Consider the following 15,781-nt stretch of genomic DNA (forward strand, 5'->3'; position numbering starts at 1 on the left):
ATTAGATTAAAAGATATAGAGCTTGATAAATTTTAGAACTTCTATGAAATTTTCCTCAAAACATTAAAGCAATAAGTATCTGCGATTTTAAACTAGTAATTTAAAATAACACATTTATCAGTTTTTGGATTTTTTACAATTTAAACCATTGAAAACCGATTTCGGTTATTCCTTTAACATAAACTTTAACGTCTACTGTAATATGTACTATAAAGTGGTGAATTATATAAGCCTACGCATTGTTTAGAAATAGTGGTGTATTAAAATTTACTGAATCGAACTTATTAAACCAAAAATTACAATTAATAAACTACCACTTGAAAGTATTTATTCGCTGTTAGGATTTATTTGCTGTCTTATGTTAGCTCTTTGCTCCAACGATAAATGATAAGTCCGCCTGTCTAATTCAGGGGCTCTACATCGGACATGTAAGAAACCGTGTTAACCTTTCAATTATAGGTTGAGTTTGGTGAAGCCACCTAACTTGCAGGAGGCGGAACATATTATGGAAAAACCTTCATAATATTTTTCTCCGTATTACTTATTGCGTACACAAAGCACGTATATAAAGTTATGTGGTGACTTTCAGATTTACTTGTTTATTATGTTTATTGTAAAAACTCTAGTAGTTTAACAAAATGTTTAATTTTCTTATCAGGGTGTGGCAACGGAAAGTACCTGGACATCAATCCCGAGGTGATGAAGATTGGTGTGGATCGCTGCGAAGCTCTGACAGCTGCTGCTCGGGCAAAAAATTATGAGGTGATGACATCGGACAACCTTCATTTGCCCTTCAGAGATGAAACCTTCGATGCTGTGCTGTCCATCGCTGTTATCCATCACTTTGCAACAACTGATCGCAGAGTGGCTGCCATCAAAGAAATCACAAGAGTGCTCAGAATAGGAGGGAAGGTGCTTATCACTGTATGGGCTATGGAACAACGACACAGAAAAGTGAGAACCAATGTTCGAACTCTTAATTTATTGAAACCATTATTTTCGTTCGTTTTATGACGATGTGCAATGGGAGACTATTTTAATTTAGGTACAAAGCGTTTTTGTACTTGAAGGTTTTAACTCTTTTTTTTTTAAAGTTATTTTCTCATTTTAATATAATGTACAATATTATGCAGGGTAATTCGAGGCTAAAAACATTAAGGCTGTATTGATACGTCATTTATAGAAAGATTTTTTTTTGCACTTAAAAGTTCTGAATCTTATATTCTGTATTAAGTTTCGGAAATAAAGTTGTTGTTGTCATAGACCTTTAAAGGAAGGGATATGATTGTTCTTGTTTTCCAGTGGCGCCATCTATGAAAAAGAATTCAACTTCTGCCACACCCGTTCACAGGGCGAACCTATCTATACATCCATTCATTCATCCACAGATCGTAATTTTCACCTGAACCAGAGTACGATCAAGCTACCATTCAGTACCTCCAGAGGTATAATTTGTTATGTGAACATGGTGGACTTTGCGACCCGACAGATTTGAAAGGCACCAGTCCTCATTTACTGCCCGGGGAGCCTTCGGCCGGATGGATTTGAACTCCCGTTCTTACGAACGTGAGTCCAGCACCCTGTCAACCAGGCTATCCCGGCTCGGAAATGAAGTACAAACAGTGAAAGATCAGCACTCAACAGATCAGTCAAGAAACGCCAAGTTAAAAGCTGAAGTCAGCATATTAAATACCGGAATTTTAAAATTTCAACAGTATTCAAAGCCTAAAAACCAGATCAGATTATTAAGTAAGGAAACGTAGAAACTTTTAACTAAAAATAGCATGAATAAAACTTTTTGGAAAAAAAAGTCAAGTTTGCATCTTTGTAACTTTAGATCAAAATACTACTTCTAATAATATGTTTGGTTGAACATAAATGCTTTTAGTTCGCCGGAATAAATAAGGAAAATAAAATAATCGAATCACATAAAAAAAGTACTAGGGAGAGAATCTGAGTTATGTATAAAAGATTATTGCATTTCCATACTCTCCAACATTTCAATGCCTCTGCGAAATATTTTCGTTCGACTAATGCTAGAATTTTTATTTAACTATTATCAAAGCTTAAAACAGTATGTCAGTTTAGATTTCTAAAATATTTGTTTAAATTGTTTATCGGTCGTCATGGGTGTGTATTTTTTAAATTCTTTTTTAATAAAATATTATTGCATAACTTTTGCTACCAATAGGAGAAATATTTTCTGAAATTATGGAAATTATAGTAGATAGAAATTACGCATTGCTTATAGAGGACTGCCAACTTTCTACGCTTTTAGTAAAAATTTATTTTAGTGGAAGTCAATGTTTAAATGTATTCGTTTTTATTCATTTAAATTTATTTTCCACACCACTACTCATAATTGATTTATACGTTCATATGATCGCCACTTTGTTCCAGCTTTTTCGTAAAGGGCCATTTTGACCTCAGATGCCCAGTTCTACAACAACGAACGAACAGCTTGTTCGTATTGAGGCTTTTAAAATGTTGGCAAATTGACCTAAAAATCTGAAAATTTTGGTTTTTAAATGTCTACTACTTTTTAAAACATTTTAAAACCGTAGTAGTTGGCAGACCTGCTACTACCTCCACTGCAGAATTATTTAGGATATGCAGAGAAGCCAACTTGCTCTGGACAGCTGGCAGATATTTTTGAGTGGTAGTCTTTTAATGTATGATTCTCGGTTTAGTAAATTCGATTTATGTGGTTTCTACTCACCACTACTTCTAAATAATCAAAACCTATTTGATACGCCACTTTGTTACAGTTTAGCTTTTTCAAAAGTAAACAAATTTAACCGAAAGACTATAAATTTTAGTTAGTAATTCTCTAAATTATTTTTTAAATTAATTTGTCGAAACCGGAACAGTTAGCATTTCTGGGGTGTGTGTATATAACTTGGTATTCTTTACAGTTTCGTACCTGCCAAATTTTGCTTATCAGAACTAACGTGTGTAAACGTACGGCACGCATGTTCTGCACAGTGTAGTTATTACCGAACAATCTCAGTTTTTTATAAAGCTTGTGGTTTTGCTAATTACCACTTCATTTTAAGAACTAATTCCTATTCCGCAAATTTGGATTCGATTGAGAAAGCTTTTCTTATACATTTGAACTATTTGATACCTAAACCTAATGTTAAGCTTCCCTTCCTCCAATTTTAATTCTACTGAGATGAAAGAGCAGATATCCTGAATTGGATAGGAGCTCTGTAGCATTTTGATTAGTTAGTTAGTTAAGAAAGCTTTTCTTAAAAAGTGGTCTGACTAAAATTCAACGAAAAGCGTCTAATATCTAATTAAGTTCACGAAAAGTTTTGAGACTGACAGACACTCATATCCTTAACTTCTCTTTTATTGGATAATGTTTGAGCAATTTTATTCGAATCAGTTTACTTGTGAATTTAAATATCGAATTGGGAATTTAATATATTGTGAATTTAATCGAATCAATTTACTTTTTGTTAGAAGGGTTGTCTTTTATTTTCAAAAAAAAGGGAGGGAGGTGCTATCACAAGCATTTATTAACATTTTTTTTATTTGTTTTTTTTTTTATGGAAACTAAAACCTTAATATTAGCATCATTATTTATATTTCTATATGAAATCAAACTCCCTTTCAAAGAGAAAGTGGTAACTAACAGAAAGAAATATTTGAAATTTTAAAAAATTAGAATATAAGTAGTATTTATCTGCGACTAACAACAGGGTACTCACGACCTGGAAAAAGTAAATGACTTTTAGCTAAGATGTTTCAAGACTACTGAAAAATACCTAAATGTATCTTTCATTTGTGAATTACGAAATTTACCCGAGTTATTTTTTTCACCCATATATATTTCCTACAAATTAAATATTTATTGATAGCTTAAAACATCTAGATATATATCACTTTTGCTACCACTTTAAAAAAAATTCCAGGCCGTCGGTACCCTGTAACTGGTAAAAATCCTATTTAAAAGATAAAAGTGTTAGCCGAACTATTTTGAATTTGTTTTCAGTTTGTTTATATACTCAATTTAAATTTATTAATTTTACAATTTTCAGTTTGACTCGCAGGATGTTTTGGTGCCCTGGCACGAGCCTGTTAAAAGCAGTAGCGAAGGTAATAACTTTGTAAGCTATGTCATTTGTTTGTATGTTAAAAAGAAAAAAGCCCTTGTTTCTTACTTTCACGTTCATCCATTTGTTGAACTGTATGATTCACGAGACTTTCATTTCATTGAACATTTACTATTACTAACATTACTTTAAGAGCATTAATCATTGTGTAAATATCTCAAGTGTTTACACTTCTTTTCCATTGTTGTATTTCAAATGTCTGAAAATTCTCGATTAAAAGATGACGGGAGATTTTCATCAGTTTATAATTTGAACACCTGTATTCGCCAGTTTCGTGTTTTTTTTTTTTCTGGAAAGACTTGCCGCGTGTAACATCTGATATTTTTGACCTTGTCTGCTATTTAAGTACTTATTTTCAACTATTGTTCAATCGTAGCAGTTGTCAAGAGATATTTTTGGGAAGAAATAATACTGGAATATTATATAAATACATAAATAAATGAATTAAACTACGTAAGTATGCAAATAAACATAAGGTTGCTAAGTATACAAAGTTAATTGATATGACGTAATTTTAAATTTTATAACTGTCAATTTTGAGAAGTTTTTTTAAAATTTTTGACGATTTGGATGCTAAGGTTAAGATGAAGATGCTGGAGTACAAGCTGATTGTAAGATGAGTTTGCAGGAGTGAAGGCTGATCTTAAGATGATGCAAACGTGAGATAGTGGGAGTAGTAATTGTGTCTTTGATAGGAGAAAATTTTCTACATAAATAGGAATAATTTGTTATGTGGGTCATTCTCACAAGAACAGTCATTTTCATGTCCCCAGTATATTTTATGTTTGTTTTACAGCTTACGAAAAAAAAATATTCAGGGAAAGTGTCCTTCAGAATGCAAGCTAACAAAAGAATAAAAATAAAATTATCAATTTTCATTTTTTATTTATTTTAGGTAATTAAAATATACCAATATGTCATTCCCTCACTTGTCCCCACTGCTGATTTAAAAAAAGAAAAAAATTGTTTCTGAAACAATTTTTTTTTTTTTTTTTTACAAATTCGTGTTTTTTATTTCAGAATACTGAAATATAGAATTCAGAAAATCAATTTTAAATTTAATTTCTGATAAAAATATTAACACAGCACTATTTTAAACTTTGTCCCCAGTGTTTCGCGCCATTCCCTCACAACAATGTTCTTATCACCTGCAATCTTCTTAGAATAAAAATATTTTAATAAAAACTTCAGAAGTTAACAACTGACATCATAGATCAAAATTGCAGTATGTTTCCATCTTCCACTTAAAGAAGCTTTGCTGTGGAATAAATTTGAATGAATCAAACCAGGTAAAATTTTTTACATTTGTCATTCCCTCATGTCATTTTTTAGAGTAAAATAAAATACAACTTCATCGAGAAAGTGGATAATTATATGTTGCTTTCTTGTATGAATATAATTGTATGTGATTGACTTCAGAAATTAATTAGGCCTAACTGTTATTTTCAAATTTTATTGAATTCGTCATTCCCTCACTAGTGTATAAAGTGAGGGAATGACGCTGAAGTGAGGGAATGATTCAAGATGAGTATATTATTAAATTGTTTTTTGTTCAATCGTGCCGGCCAATTTTATTTCCCAAACCTGTAAAAACTATTAAATATATAAGAGTAAATTATAATAAATACTAGATATACTTAGTATGTTATCATTTTCAAACTTTAGGTAGATGTAACTTAGATAAAAACATGTATTAAAATAAAATATCATTCCCTCACTATTAGTGTCATTCCCTCACTTTTTAAATAGTGAAAATAATTAATTTACTTATTAATTAATTTGAAAAATAAATTGAAAAATTAATAAATTAATTTATTAAATTAATTAATTTATTTATTAAATTAATTAATTAATTATTAATTATTATAAATTAATTTATTAATTATTATAAATTAATTAATTATAAATTAATTATTATAAATTAATTAATTATAAATTAATTATTTAAAAAATATTAAGTATAATTTATAGGATATATACTTTCTTTATAATGCCATTACATATTTCTATGAATATAAAAAGTTTCAGAGCTTTTTATTCACTTTACTTTTTTGGGATTTTATGAACTGAAAAATGACAGTTTTCGTGAGAATGACCCATGTAAATAATGGCAATAGTTTTAATTGAATAATTAAATAGATTACATAAATAAAAATAAATTGAGTTCCGACCACTTCTTACATTTTTAATCACCCGTGGGATACCTGGCCCTACTATAAATGTTAAAGAGGAATTTTTAAAAAATATATACATTCCAATTTTGTTTAACGTGAATTCACTACCGCTTTTAGATTTTTTAAGGCTCATGGGAACCTTTCATTAGAATCTATTTAAAAAATATATTTTGAAACATTTCGTTTCAAGTTTTTCATAAATAGGTGATCACAACATCCTGTGTAAAATAAAATAGTGGTGGGAAAATTATCATATTTCTCAATTATTTTTAGATGTAACAAAATATCTTACAACTACGACATGTTCGTTTATGTAACTATATTTTTTTTCTTCTAAAAATGATTTAATTGTTACTTTTTAAAATTGAAGTGAAAATTAAATATTTGGTGGGTTTTAAATTAAGTTATAACTTTTTTTTGTCAATTTAAAGTACCACATTAATTTTTTTTTTTATAAAACCACTGTTTATGCGTATAAATTTGTGATCATGACATTCAATTTTGTTTCAGACCGGGGTTCATCCGTCGAGCGAGAACTGACCAGCACCACCACTAGTGATGATGATATTTTGGTGTACCACGCATACTCCCACATATCGGACAACGAAGGTCGACAAGCGGCTGCGAACAAGAAGAGGCAAAAGTTCCGGAATGGCCCTCGTAAATACCGGAGTGCTGGATCCGCCGAACATTGCAGAGCCAACAGCAGCCAAAGTAGCTCTGAGCTGTCCAGTCCAAATGAAACTTGCTACAGTTTTGTTAGGAGAGCATTTCAGAGACTGTCTAATCCTGCCTACGATGATGTAAAGCACCCTCCCTCCTCCAATAAGCCTTATTTCTACAGATCTTGCAGAAAACCTTGTGTGTCCGAAAGTATGGATTTTGGAAAAAGCGGTAAAGAAAACGGAACGAAATCTCCTAAAAACGATGCGTTCCGTCAAGTAAGTTTTTCCTATTTTATAAATAAAAACTGTTAATAAGAGGTTCATAGTTTTATAACATTTTTAGATTACCTTAAGAAAAGTACCGTTAATTTTTATGATGTTTAAATGCATTTTAGCTACTATTAAATGCACTAGGAAACTTTCTTTTTTCTTGCATGAGATATTTGAACGGATATTAGATATTTCGCGTCTCTGGTTTCAAATCTGGAATCTATTTCCCTCTACAAGCTACAATTCTTAAACAATTCAATGATATATTCCTGAACCCGTTTTTTTAAAAATTCATTCGAGGGAATCCTAAGTGTTCCCACTTCTCAGCTACGTAGGAAGTAGTAAGAAAAAGGCGATAATACATTTAAGTTTAGCGGCCAGGTGGCCGAGTAGTTAGCGTGCCTGACTGCGAAGCCAATGGCTGCGGGTTCGAATCCCGCTCTGGACATGGATGTTTCTCTCTCTCTCTCTGTGAAGTGCTACTTTCAAGGAAGAAGACAAGTATGTACGTATGTATATAATGTAATACATTTTTTTTTATAATATTGCACATTCAGAGAAAAAATAACTAAACTAAATATATCATTTTGAAGAAGAAAAATTCTAACTTTTCGGACAAAATTAACTTTTGATTTGGAATACCCACACCGCATTAGGTAAGATCAAGTATTTTTATGTTTGCAACAAGAAATTTGTTCCAAAGTATCATTAATTCACGAAAACAAGATGAACGATATGTGGTACTCTGCAATTCTCAAAATTTTTATTTGTAATTCAATTGAAGTTTGCATCTGAAACCATTAGATTCCGTAAGGTGAATAAAACTTTTGGGTTATGTAATGTGTGTAATATTTAGCACTTTAACTTGGTCGAAACATGTAAGATTTCAAAAGCATTTATAAAAATCAATATGCTTAACCAGTGTCGTTTTACGAAATATAGGTTTATTAACTTTTTTTTCTATATAACCAATTCTACGAACCGAAACGTTGAATCACGAATCCTTAATTACCATTTCCTCTTATTTCTTTAATTTATTTGCTTACTCAATCACTATATTTATTCGTTCACTCGCCACAGCAAGAATCATTATAAGATCTTTTTATGTAATTCAAAATAAATCGACGAGGGTCTACGGGATCAGTAATTAACGAAAAATACGAAAGAAATTGGCAAAAAACCAGATGTAATTTTTTAAACAATTTATGACAAATTATGCTTGTGATGAACAGTTACTGTGAAGATTATGTGCTTATGTTACCGCATACCTGCCAACTTTTAATCCTTTCAAGGATGATTTTCCCCAGCGGTAGTATATTTAAATTTAAAATGCAATTTTAAGTAGTTACATTTTGAACAAGCTTGTGCGAATTAATACATTCATACTCATATGTGTTGGTTATCTTAGCATCAGCCCCGCTAGGGGCTCCAACTAATTCATCTGAGTGGAAATAAATAATAAATCGCCGAAGCGCAACTGAGAGGTGAAAGTTAGGGTTCAGTATCTTTTACTGAGAGAAAATTAAAATGAAGTAGTGAGATTGAACAAACAAGTTTGAGAGAGAGAGAAGAGGTTTGAATTAATACATTAATATTTTATATATTGATATATATGCTTAATTTTTTTAAAAATAGTGGTGGATTAAAAATATTATAAATTAATTTTATAAATGCAAGGAATATAAAAAAAAGCATATATTTTACTACCACTTTAAATATAGAAATAAAATTTTGCGTCAAATGCGTAAAAGTTGGCTGATATGTTACCGTGAATGACCAAAATCAAGAGAATGTCGATTTCACAGGTGAATGTCAACAATCGCATACCCGAATGCCCGAAATATTTGTTATATCCGATTTGATATTAATTTATACTTTGATATTATTATATTTATTCGATACTTTAATCTTTGATAAGGATAGATTAGGAGAAACATCAATGTTCGGAGTACCGGTTAAATGCGTACTGGGCAGTAGCACTTTAAAAAAACATTGATGTAAGGCATACCGGGAAAATGTATACCGGGCAGGGGCACTGAACCTTAAAAAAGCATTGATATAGGGCATACCGGACAAATGTATACTGGACAGTGGCATTTAACTAGACCTATTATATATTTCGGACATTTACCAAAGCGTCTATGTGATTGTCAACATTAACCAGTGGAAATCAACAACCGCAAATTTCGGTCATTCACAGTATATCATTTATACAAAATAATTCACCACGGACAGTGAGATTTTTTAAACTACATGAATTTCAATATGAGAAAATAATGGGAAAAAATTAAATGTATAATAACCTACGTGTTAATTTTTTTAAATGATCTTGTATAAAATACATAAAAAAACGAACCATAGTTATATTAGCCTAAAACAGTAAATATCGTTTGTAAAGCGAAATTCTCTCTCTTCTAACAGCATAGGTTTACAAACGCTTACTTATGATAGATACTTATGATAGAACTTAAATCATAAGCAAAAATAAATTTATGGACTTTTCTTTCTAATTTTAGGACAGTTTAGATTCTGATTACCCGGATCAACCAGACGATGACGACATACCAATTGAGATACGCCACTTAGAGGGTTACGATATGTGTAAAAAGTGTGGTACGCCTACAAGTACCAATTACGAGAAATTAGGTAGCTGTGAAGCCCATATGTGTACCTCTTGCCTTCCGGTTAGCGAGCCCGATTCCGGGAAAAAATCTCGATCTCTTATTGATTTCCTCAATATGATTCCTGGCTTCCTGAGGGTGAAAAAGTGCGAGAAAGAACCTCTGTCTGATCTCCACAAGCGAATATCCACTGCAAGTGATCCTAGGGAATACGTCATTAAAGCGAGAGGTGGTGACGTCAACGGTATTGTGCGTTCCAAATCAACTGTGTCTATGATGTCACGCTTAGAAGAACTGATGTCCTTAAGTCCTACATATGGGAAAGAAGAACTCGAGACTGAATCTAACCCAAACATCACCGCTGGACCTCGGGTCAAAGCCAAACCCTCAATGCTGCAAACCTTTGCAGCCAGCGTATTGGTGGATGGTATTAAGAACGCCAGTGATATTCCAGTGGTACCTTGTGAAACCAAGAGTTCTCGGCGGTACAACAGTCCGGCAGATGCCTTGCGTAAGTTGCGCCAGGATGTGTCTCTGGAGGAGGATAAAGTTTTATCTTCTAAATGTAACATTAAAGAAATCAACACAGCATTAACGGAGGAGAAATTACAAAATAGTGATTTTGTTGTGACTTCTGGTAGGAAGTCTTCGGTTAAAATTTCGAACGGCCCTTGTAAAGTGAAAAAAATAAAAGAGCCCCGGAATAATGATCTAGTTAAGCCACCTACGACGGAGCAAAGTGAATCTACAGAGTTAAAGGTAACATGTCGGTTTCATGTTGTTTATGTTCATAAACTACTATTATGCATGTAAATTATGCTGCTAATTGCTAATCGGCATCCTGATTATTAATGCTTGCTTCAAATTAAACCTTTTATTAAGCAGAATTAATTTGCTATTTTCAATTCCTCGACTTTAATAAAAGGATTTATTTGAAAAGGGCAAATCAAAATACTTTTTAAAGTGTTCGATAATTTTATTTACTAACTAAATTTACTTTATAAAAGCGATCTATTTAAAATGGTAAAACCAAATGTACTCTTAAACGGATTTTTACATTTTTATAAATTTCTGCCATATTTCTTCCTATTTTCTATTTCTATCATATTTTTTAAAAAGAATATCATATAGCTGCTGGCAAATTCGGAAAATATTAGAAAACTGAAGGATTTATTGAGAAATGGTGATAAGTCTAAAAATTATAAACTATTAAATCGAAATTGTATGAATAAAATAAATAAATGTAATGAATTTTTTCCTTTTTAAGTAACACTTAAGTTTTAAAATGTGATAAAGTTCTAAACGTTAATTATGTATATTTTTCTCATATATATTATGTCTACGGTGAGAAATTCCCCCGCCACAAAGCCTGAGGCCGTCTGCTGATATATATATATATATATATATATATATATATATATATATATATATATATATATATATATATATATATATATATATATATATATATATATATATATATATATATATATATGTGTGTGTGTGGGGACGGCATGAGTGGTCTTCTTTGAAAATAAGAGGCACTGTACTTTAACAAAACATATATTAAACGCTAAATTTACATAAAGATGGACGATAAACAAACACAGGAATAACACAAAATAAATGAGTTCGTCATCGTGAAGTTAAAAGAAAATCGTCATTGCTGCCCCTCTTTGGAATTTATCAGCGTCTCCTTTTTTGTTAGTTCCATTACGCGCTCCCGTGTCTCTCGTGTCTTTGGGAAATTCGCACGGGGTCTAACTTGCAGCTTACATAATCTGTCATAATCTGGTTAGATCTCTAGCTAGATCAGCTTACAGCACAGGAACTGGTACTATAGATTGGAACTGGCACTACAGAATCGGCCGTCCTGCATTTCGGCTGGTCCTCCAGCGACTCTAAAAAGAATAAAAAAGAAAAAGCAGAACAGACTGACAAATAAAATTAATAACTGAAAAATAAATGTTTTAGGTTAGTGTCTTTCATGAAAAAAAAAATCTTTCAGGTAAGAGTGTATCAGTTCAGGCACGTTCACTCTTCCATCTTTGCACGTCTTTTCTCTTCTTCAAAGGCTTCGTCTTCTTTTCTTTTCAACGTCTTTGGTCTTTTTTCTTTAGCGTCTTTCGTCTTTCTTTTTAATGTCTTTCGTCTTGAACTTCTTCGTCTTTAAATTCTTTCATCTTCTTTTACGTCTTTAAATTCTTTCGTCTTCTTTTACGTCTTTAAATTCTTTCGTCCTCTTTTACGTCTTTAAATTCTTTCGTCTTCTTTCAAGTCTTTCGTCTTTAAATTCTTTCGTCTTCTTTTACGTCTTTAAATTCTTTCGTCATCTATTACGTCTTTCGTCTTTAAATTCTTTCGTCTTTCTTTACGTCTTCTTCAAAAATCAAATTCTTTAGCAACTAATTTTTCATCTTCAAAAATTACAGTCTTTATTTTTTTTGTCTTGGCAAGTAGTAAAATTCTACTTGGCAACCGCTAAAATTCTTCTTGGCAACCGCTCCATGATTTAAGATACTCCGCACACGTTGTCGAGCAGTTGGGTCCTTCGTGATTCCCTTCTTTTACTACATCATAGGTATTTCCTCCTTTTACTCTTGTTATTTTGTAAGGGCCAAGGTACTTAGGTTTTAGCTTCAAATGAGGTCCAAATTAGGTTCTTTTGATGGCGACCAAATTTCCAATTTCGTAGGATTTTGGTTCCTTTCTTCTTAAATTATAGGTCTTTTTATTTTCTTGTTGAATTTTAAAAATTTGTTGCTTTGCGTTTTTTCTTAGTTCCTCTCTTTGGGTGTCAAACTGAGACTGAAATTCAATTTCGATCATTTCCTTTAGTTTTCCCAGTCCATTAGTGTTCATTTTTGTCCCAAAAAGCAATTCAAATGGAGTAGTGTCTATGCTTCTTTGATAGGTTGAATTTATCGCTTGTTGAACTTTATTTGTATGCTTGTACCATTCAGCTGGATTTTCTATGGATAATTTTGAAAGAATCGATATGATGGTTTGATTAATACGCTCTACTTGTCCGTTAGCTCTTGGTAAACCTGTTGTTATTAAATGATGTTTAATATTTTCTTTCGAGCAATAATCACCAAATTCACTGGAGGTAAATGTTGTACCCCTATCTGAAATTATCTGGGAAGGATTTCCAAATACAGTTTTTTGGATTTCTAATTTGGCTAAAGTTTCAGCTGACGTAGTAGTCTTCGTGGGATAAATCCATACAAACTTGGTAAAAGCATCTATTATCGCTAACACATATTTATAATTTTTATGGGTGCTCTCCAAAGGTCCGAGATGATCAATATGAAAAGTTTTCAAAGGCATATCTTCTTTATGCAATGGATGTAATAGTCCCTCTTTCTTTCCTCTTTTATGATTCATCAGTATGCAATGAACACAATTTGCTATGATGTTTTCTATTTTCTGTCTAAGTTTGGGTATGAAATAATATTCTTCGATTTCTTTTTCCGTATATTTAATTCCAGAGTGTCCTTTCTCATGAGCTGTTCTTATAATTTCGTTTTGCATATTTTCTGGCACAACCACCAATTCTTTGCCATCAACAAATTTATACAAAATTTCGTTTCTATTGCAATAATCTTCATAATTCGAAATTTTAAGTAGTTCTTTTATAGTCTTAATTCCAGTATCTTTATCTTGGGCTAACAAAGATTTTAATTGATTAAACGCTTTCTTTTCTTCAATGCTAAACTTAAACTTATGATCTTTTTTTAGCAGGTCACTCAGCGGTCTAGCTATTATAGAATAGTTCGGAATAAATTTTCTGAAGTATCCGGTCAATCCCAAAAAACTATGAATTTTTTTCAAATTTGTTGGCTCCGGAAAGTTAAGAACTGCTTTGGTTTTCAAGGTAGATGGGAATATTTTTCCATCCTCTATCACATGGCCTAAAAATTCAATGCGCTTCTTTAAGAAATGGGACTTCTTGAAATTAATATTAAGTCCATATTCACTAGCAATATTTAAAACCCGATTAAGTCGTTCAATACCTTCTTCAAGGGAGGAAGACAGAATTATAATGTCGTCTAAATATGGTAAAACTATACCTTCATTAATCAAAGTTCGGAAAATGGTGTTTATGTATCTTTGAAATACAGCGGGAGAGTTGCATAGTCCAAAAGGAACTTTAAGAAATTGATATTGTCCTTCATGTGTCACAAATGAAGTGTATTTTCTACTATCTTTATTTACATCGACATGTAGGAATCCGTTCTTAAGATCAATTGTACTGAAAATTTTCGAGTCTTGTAGTCTATCTAAAATGTCTTCAATTAATGGGAGAGGAAATCTATCTTTGACAATTATCTTATTTAATTTTCTATAATCTATGCAAATACGAGGAGATCCGTCTTTTTTCTTAACTATTACAACAAGACTACAATATTCGGAAGAACTAGGCTCCACTATTCCTTGTTTTAACCATTCAACGACTTGAGCTTCAACAGTCTTCTTTTCAGAAAACGGCAATCTACGTGGCTGGTGAAATATCGGTTCCTGACTTTTAACCAAAATGTTCATTTCCACATTAGTTGTCTTAAGTTTATCTGGCGCATAATCGAAAACTAATTGTTGTAATTTATTTTTTAAAACATTAGGAACACAAGGATCTATGTTAATTTCAACTTCATCAGATATAGTAAGATCGATTGGTAAAATAGACAAATAGTTTACTTCATCAAAACACGGAATTTTATTTTTAATTGTGATACCCTTTTCATTGATTATTGTTTCACCGTGCATTAAGACATTAAGGCCTATAATAGCTTCATACGGCATCATATCATTTTCTACAACACATATTTCAGCCAAACATTTGAAATCGTCAATTTTAATACTTTCTTTAAAATAACCTAACGGAGTCACTTTTGATTTACCAAATCCGTTTAGAGTACAATTAAATGGAAATAGTTCTTTGGAGTTTAAATTATTAAAAATTGATCTTTTGATTAAAGTGGCTTGACTTCCTGTATCAATCAAAGACTTCACAGTTAAGTTATCAACCGTTACCATTTTAAACAACTTTGGCTCTACACTAACATTTAAAGTAGCAACTTCCGTTTTTGCATTTGATTTTGGACATTGCGAAGCTTTGTGTCCAAACGCTTCACATTTAAAACACTTTAAACCCTTATCTTTATGTATGCAATATTTTGAAATATGATTTCTTGAACCACAATTGTAACACAATTTATTATTAAAAGTTTCAACATCAGTATTATACCTTATCTTTTCATTATTATTTTCATATTTATTTTTATTCCTGTTTGAAACATCTTTTCTCACATTATACCTATCATCATATTTTGCTTTTGTTCTATCATAATAATTATATTTACTATCAAAGTCATGTTTTGTTCCGATTTTATCGAAAGCATTTTTACTCTTTGCGGAATCACTTTTTATTATTTCATAAACTTTAACTTTCTCTTTAAATTCAGACAAATTTTTGCAGCCGTACAAAACAATTTTGTTTTCATGCTTATCGTTAATCCCCTTAATTACATAATGCATAAAAGCAGCATCGTCTATTTTTCCGAAATTACAGATCTCTTTCATCTTTAAATAATATTCTGGAGCCGATTCACAATCCTTCATTTTTCGTCTACTTAAAAGATCATGCAAATTAGCAGAATTAATTTCAAAAGAAAATTCGTCAATCAAAGCTTCTTTTAATTTTCGCCATGAATTTATTTCCGGTACAGTTCTGACAAATAAAGAGGCGTTACCACCAAGAGATCTTTTGGCAAAAATAAATTTTTGTAAATCTGACAAATTAAACAATTTTGAAATATTTTCGAAATTTTCGATCCAATGAACAATATTTTCATGCGATCCTGCATTATACTTAGAAATAGTACTTTCGATATCAGAATAATTAATAGCAACATTTTGAAATTCGAAAT

At 31.4% G+C, this 15,781-nt stretch overlaps 1 protein-coding gene across 3 annotated transcripts in view; it reads left to right on the plus strand.

Annotated features, from left to right (window-relative positions):
- LOC107438276 (uncharacterized) overlaps positions 1-15,781 on the plus strand; it is a 79,084-nt gene that overhangs the window by 46,708 nt on the left and 16,595 nt on the right. For 2 of the 3 annotated variants that reach the window (XM_043049694.3, XM_087158953.1), the window contains 4 exons: positions 659-954; positions 4,047-4,104; positions 6,806-7,236; positions 9,747-10,610. In XM_043049694.3, coding sequence (XP_042905628.2) covers positions 659-954; positions 4,047-4,104; positions 6,806-7,236; positions 9,747-10,610 — 1,649 coding nt within the window. Of the gene's footprint in view, positions 1-658; positions 955-4,046; positions 4,105-4,525; positions 4,575-6,805; positions 7,237-9,746; positions 10,611-15,781 lie in introns of those variants that run through there. The other variant, XM_087158954.1, reaches the window with a different exon arrangement.

Source organism: Parasteatoda tepidariorum, chromosome 3 (assembly GCF_982258835.1).
Source record: "Parasteatoda tepidariorum strain Cologne lab strain chromosome 3, Ptep-v5.0, whole genome shotgun sequence".
Lineage (NCBI taxonomy): Eukaryota > Metazoa > Arthropoda > Arachnida > Araneae > Theridiidae > Parasteatoda > Parasteatoda tepidariorum.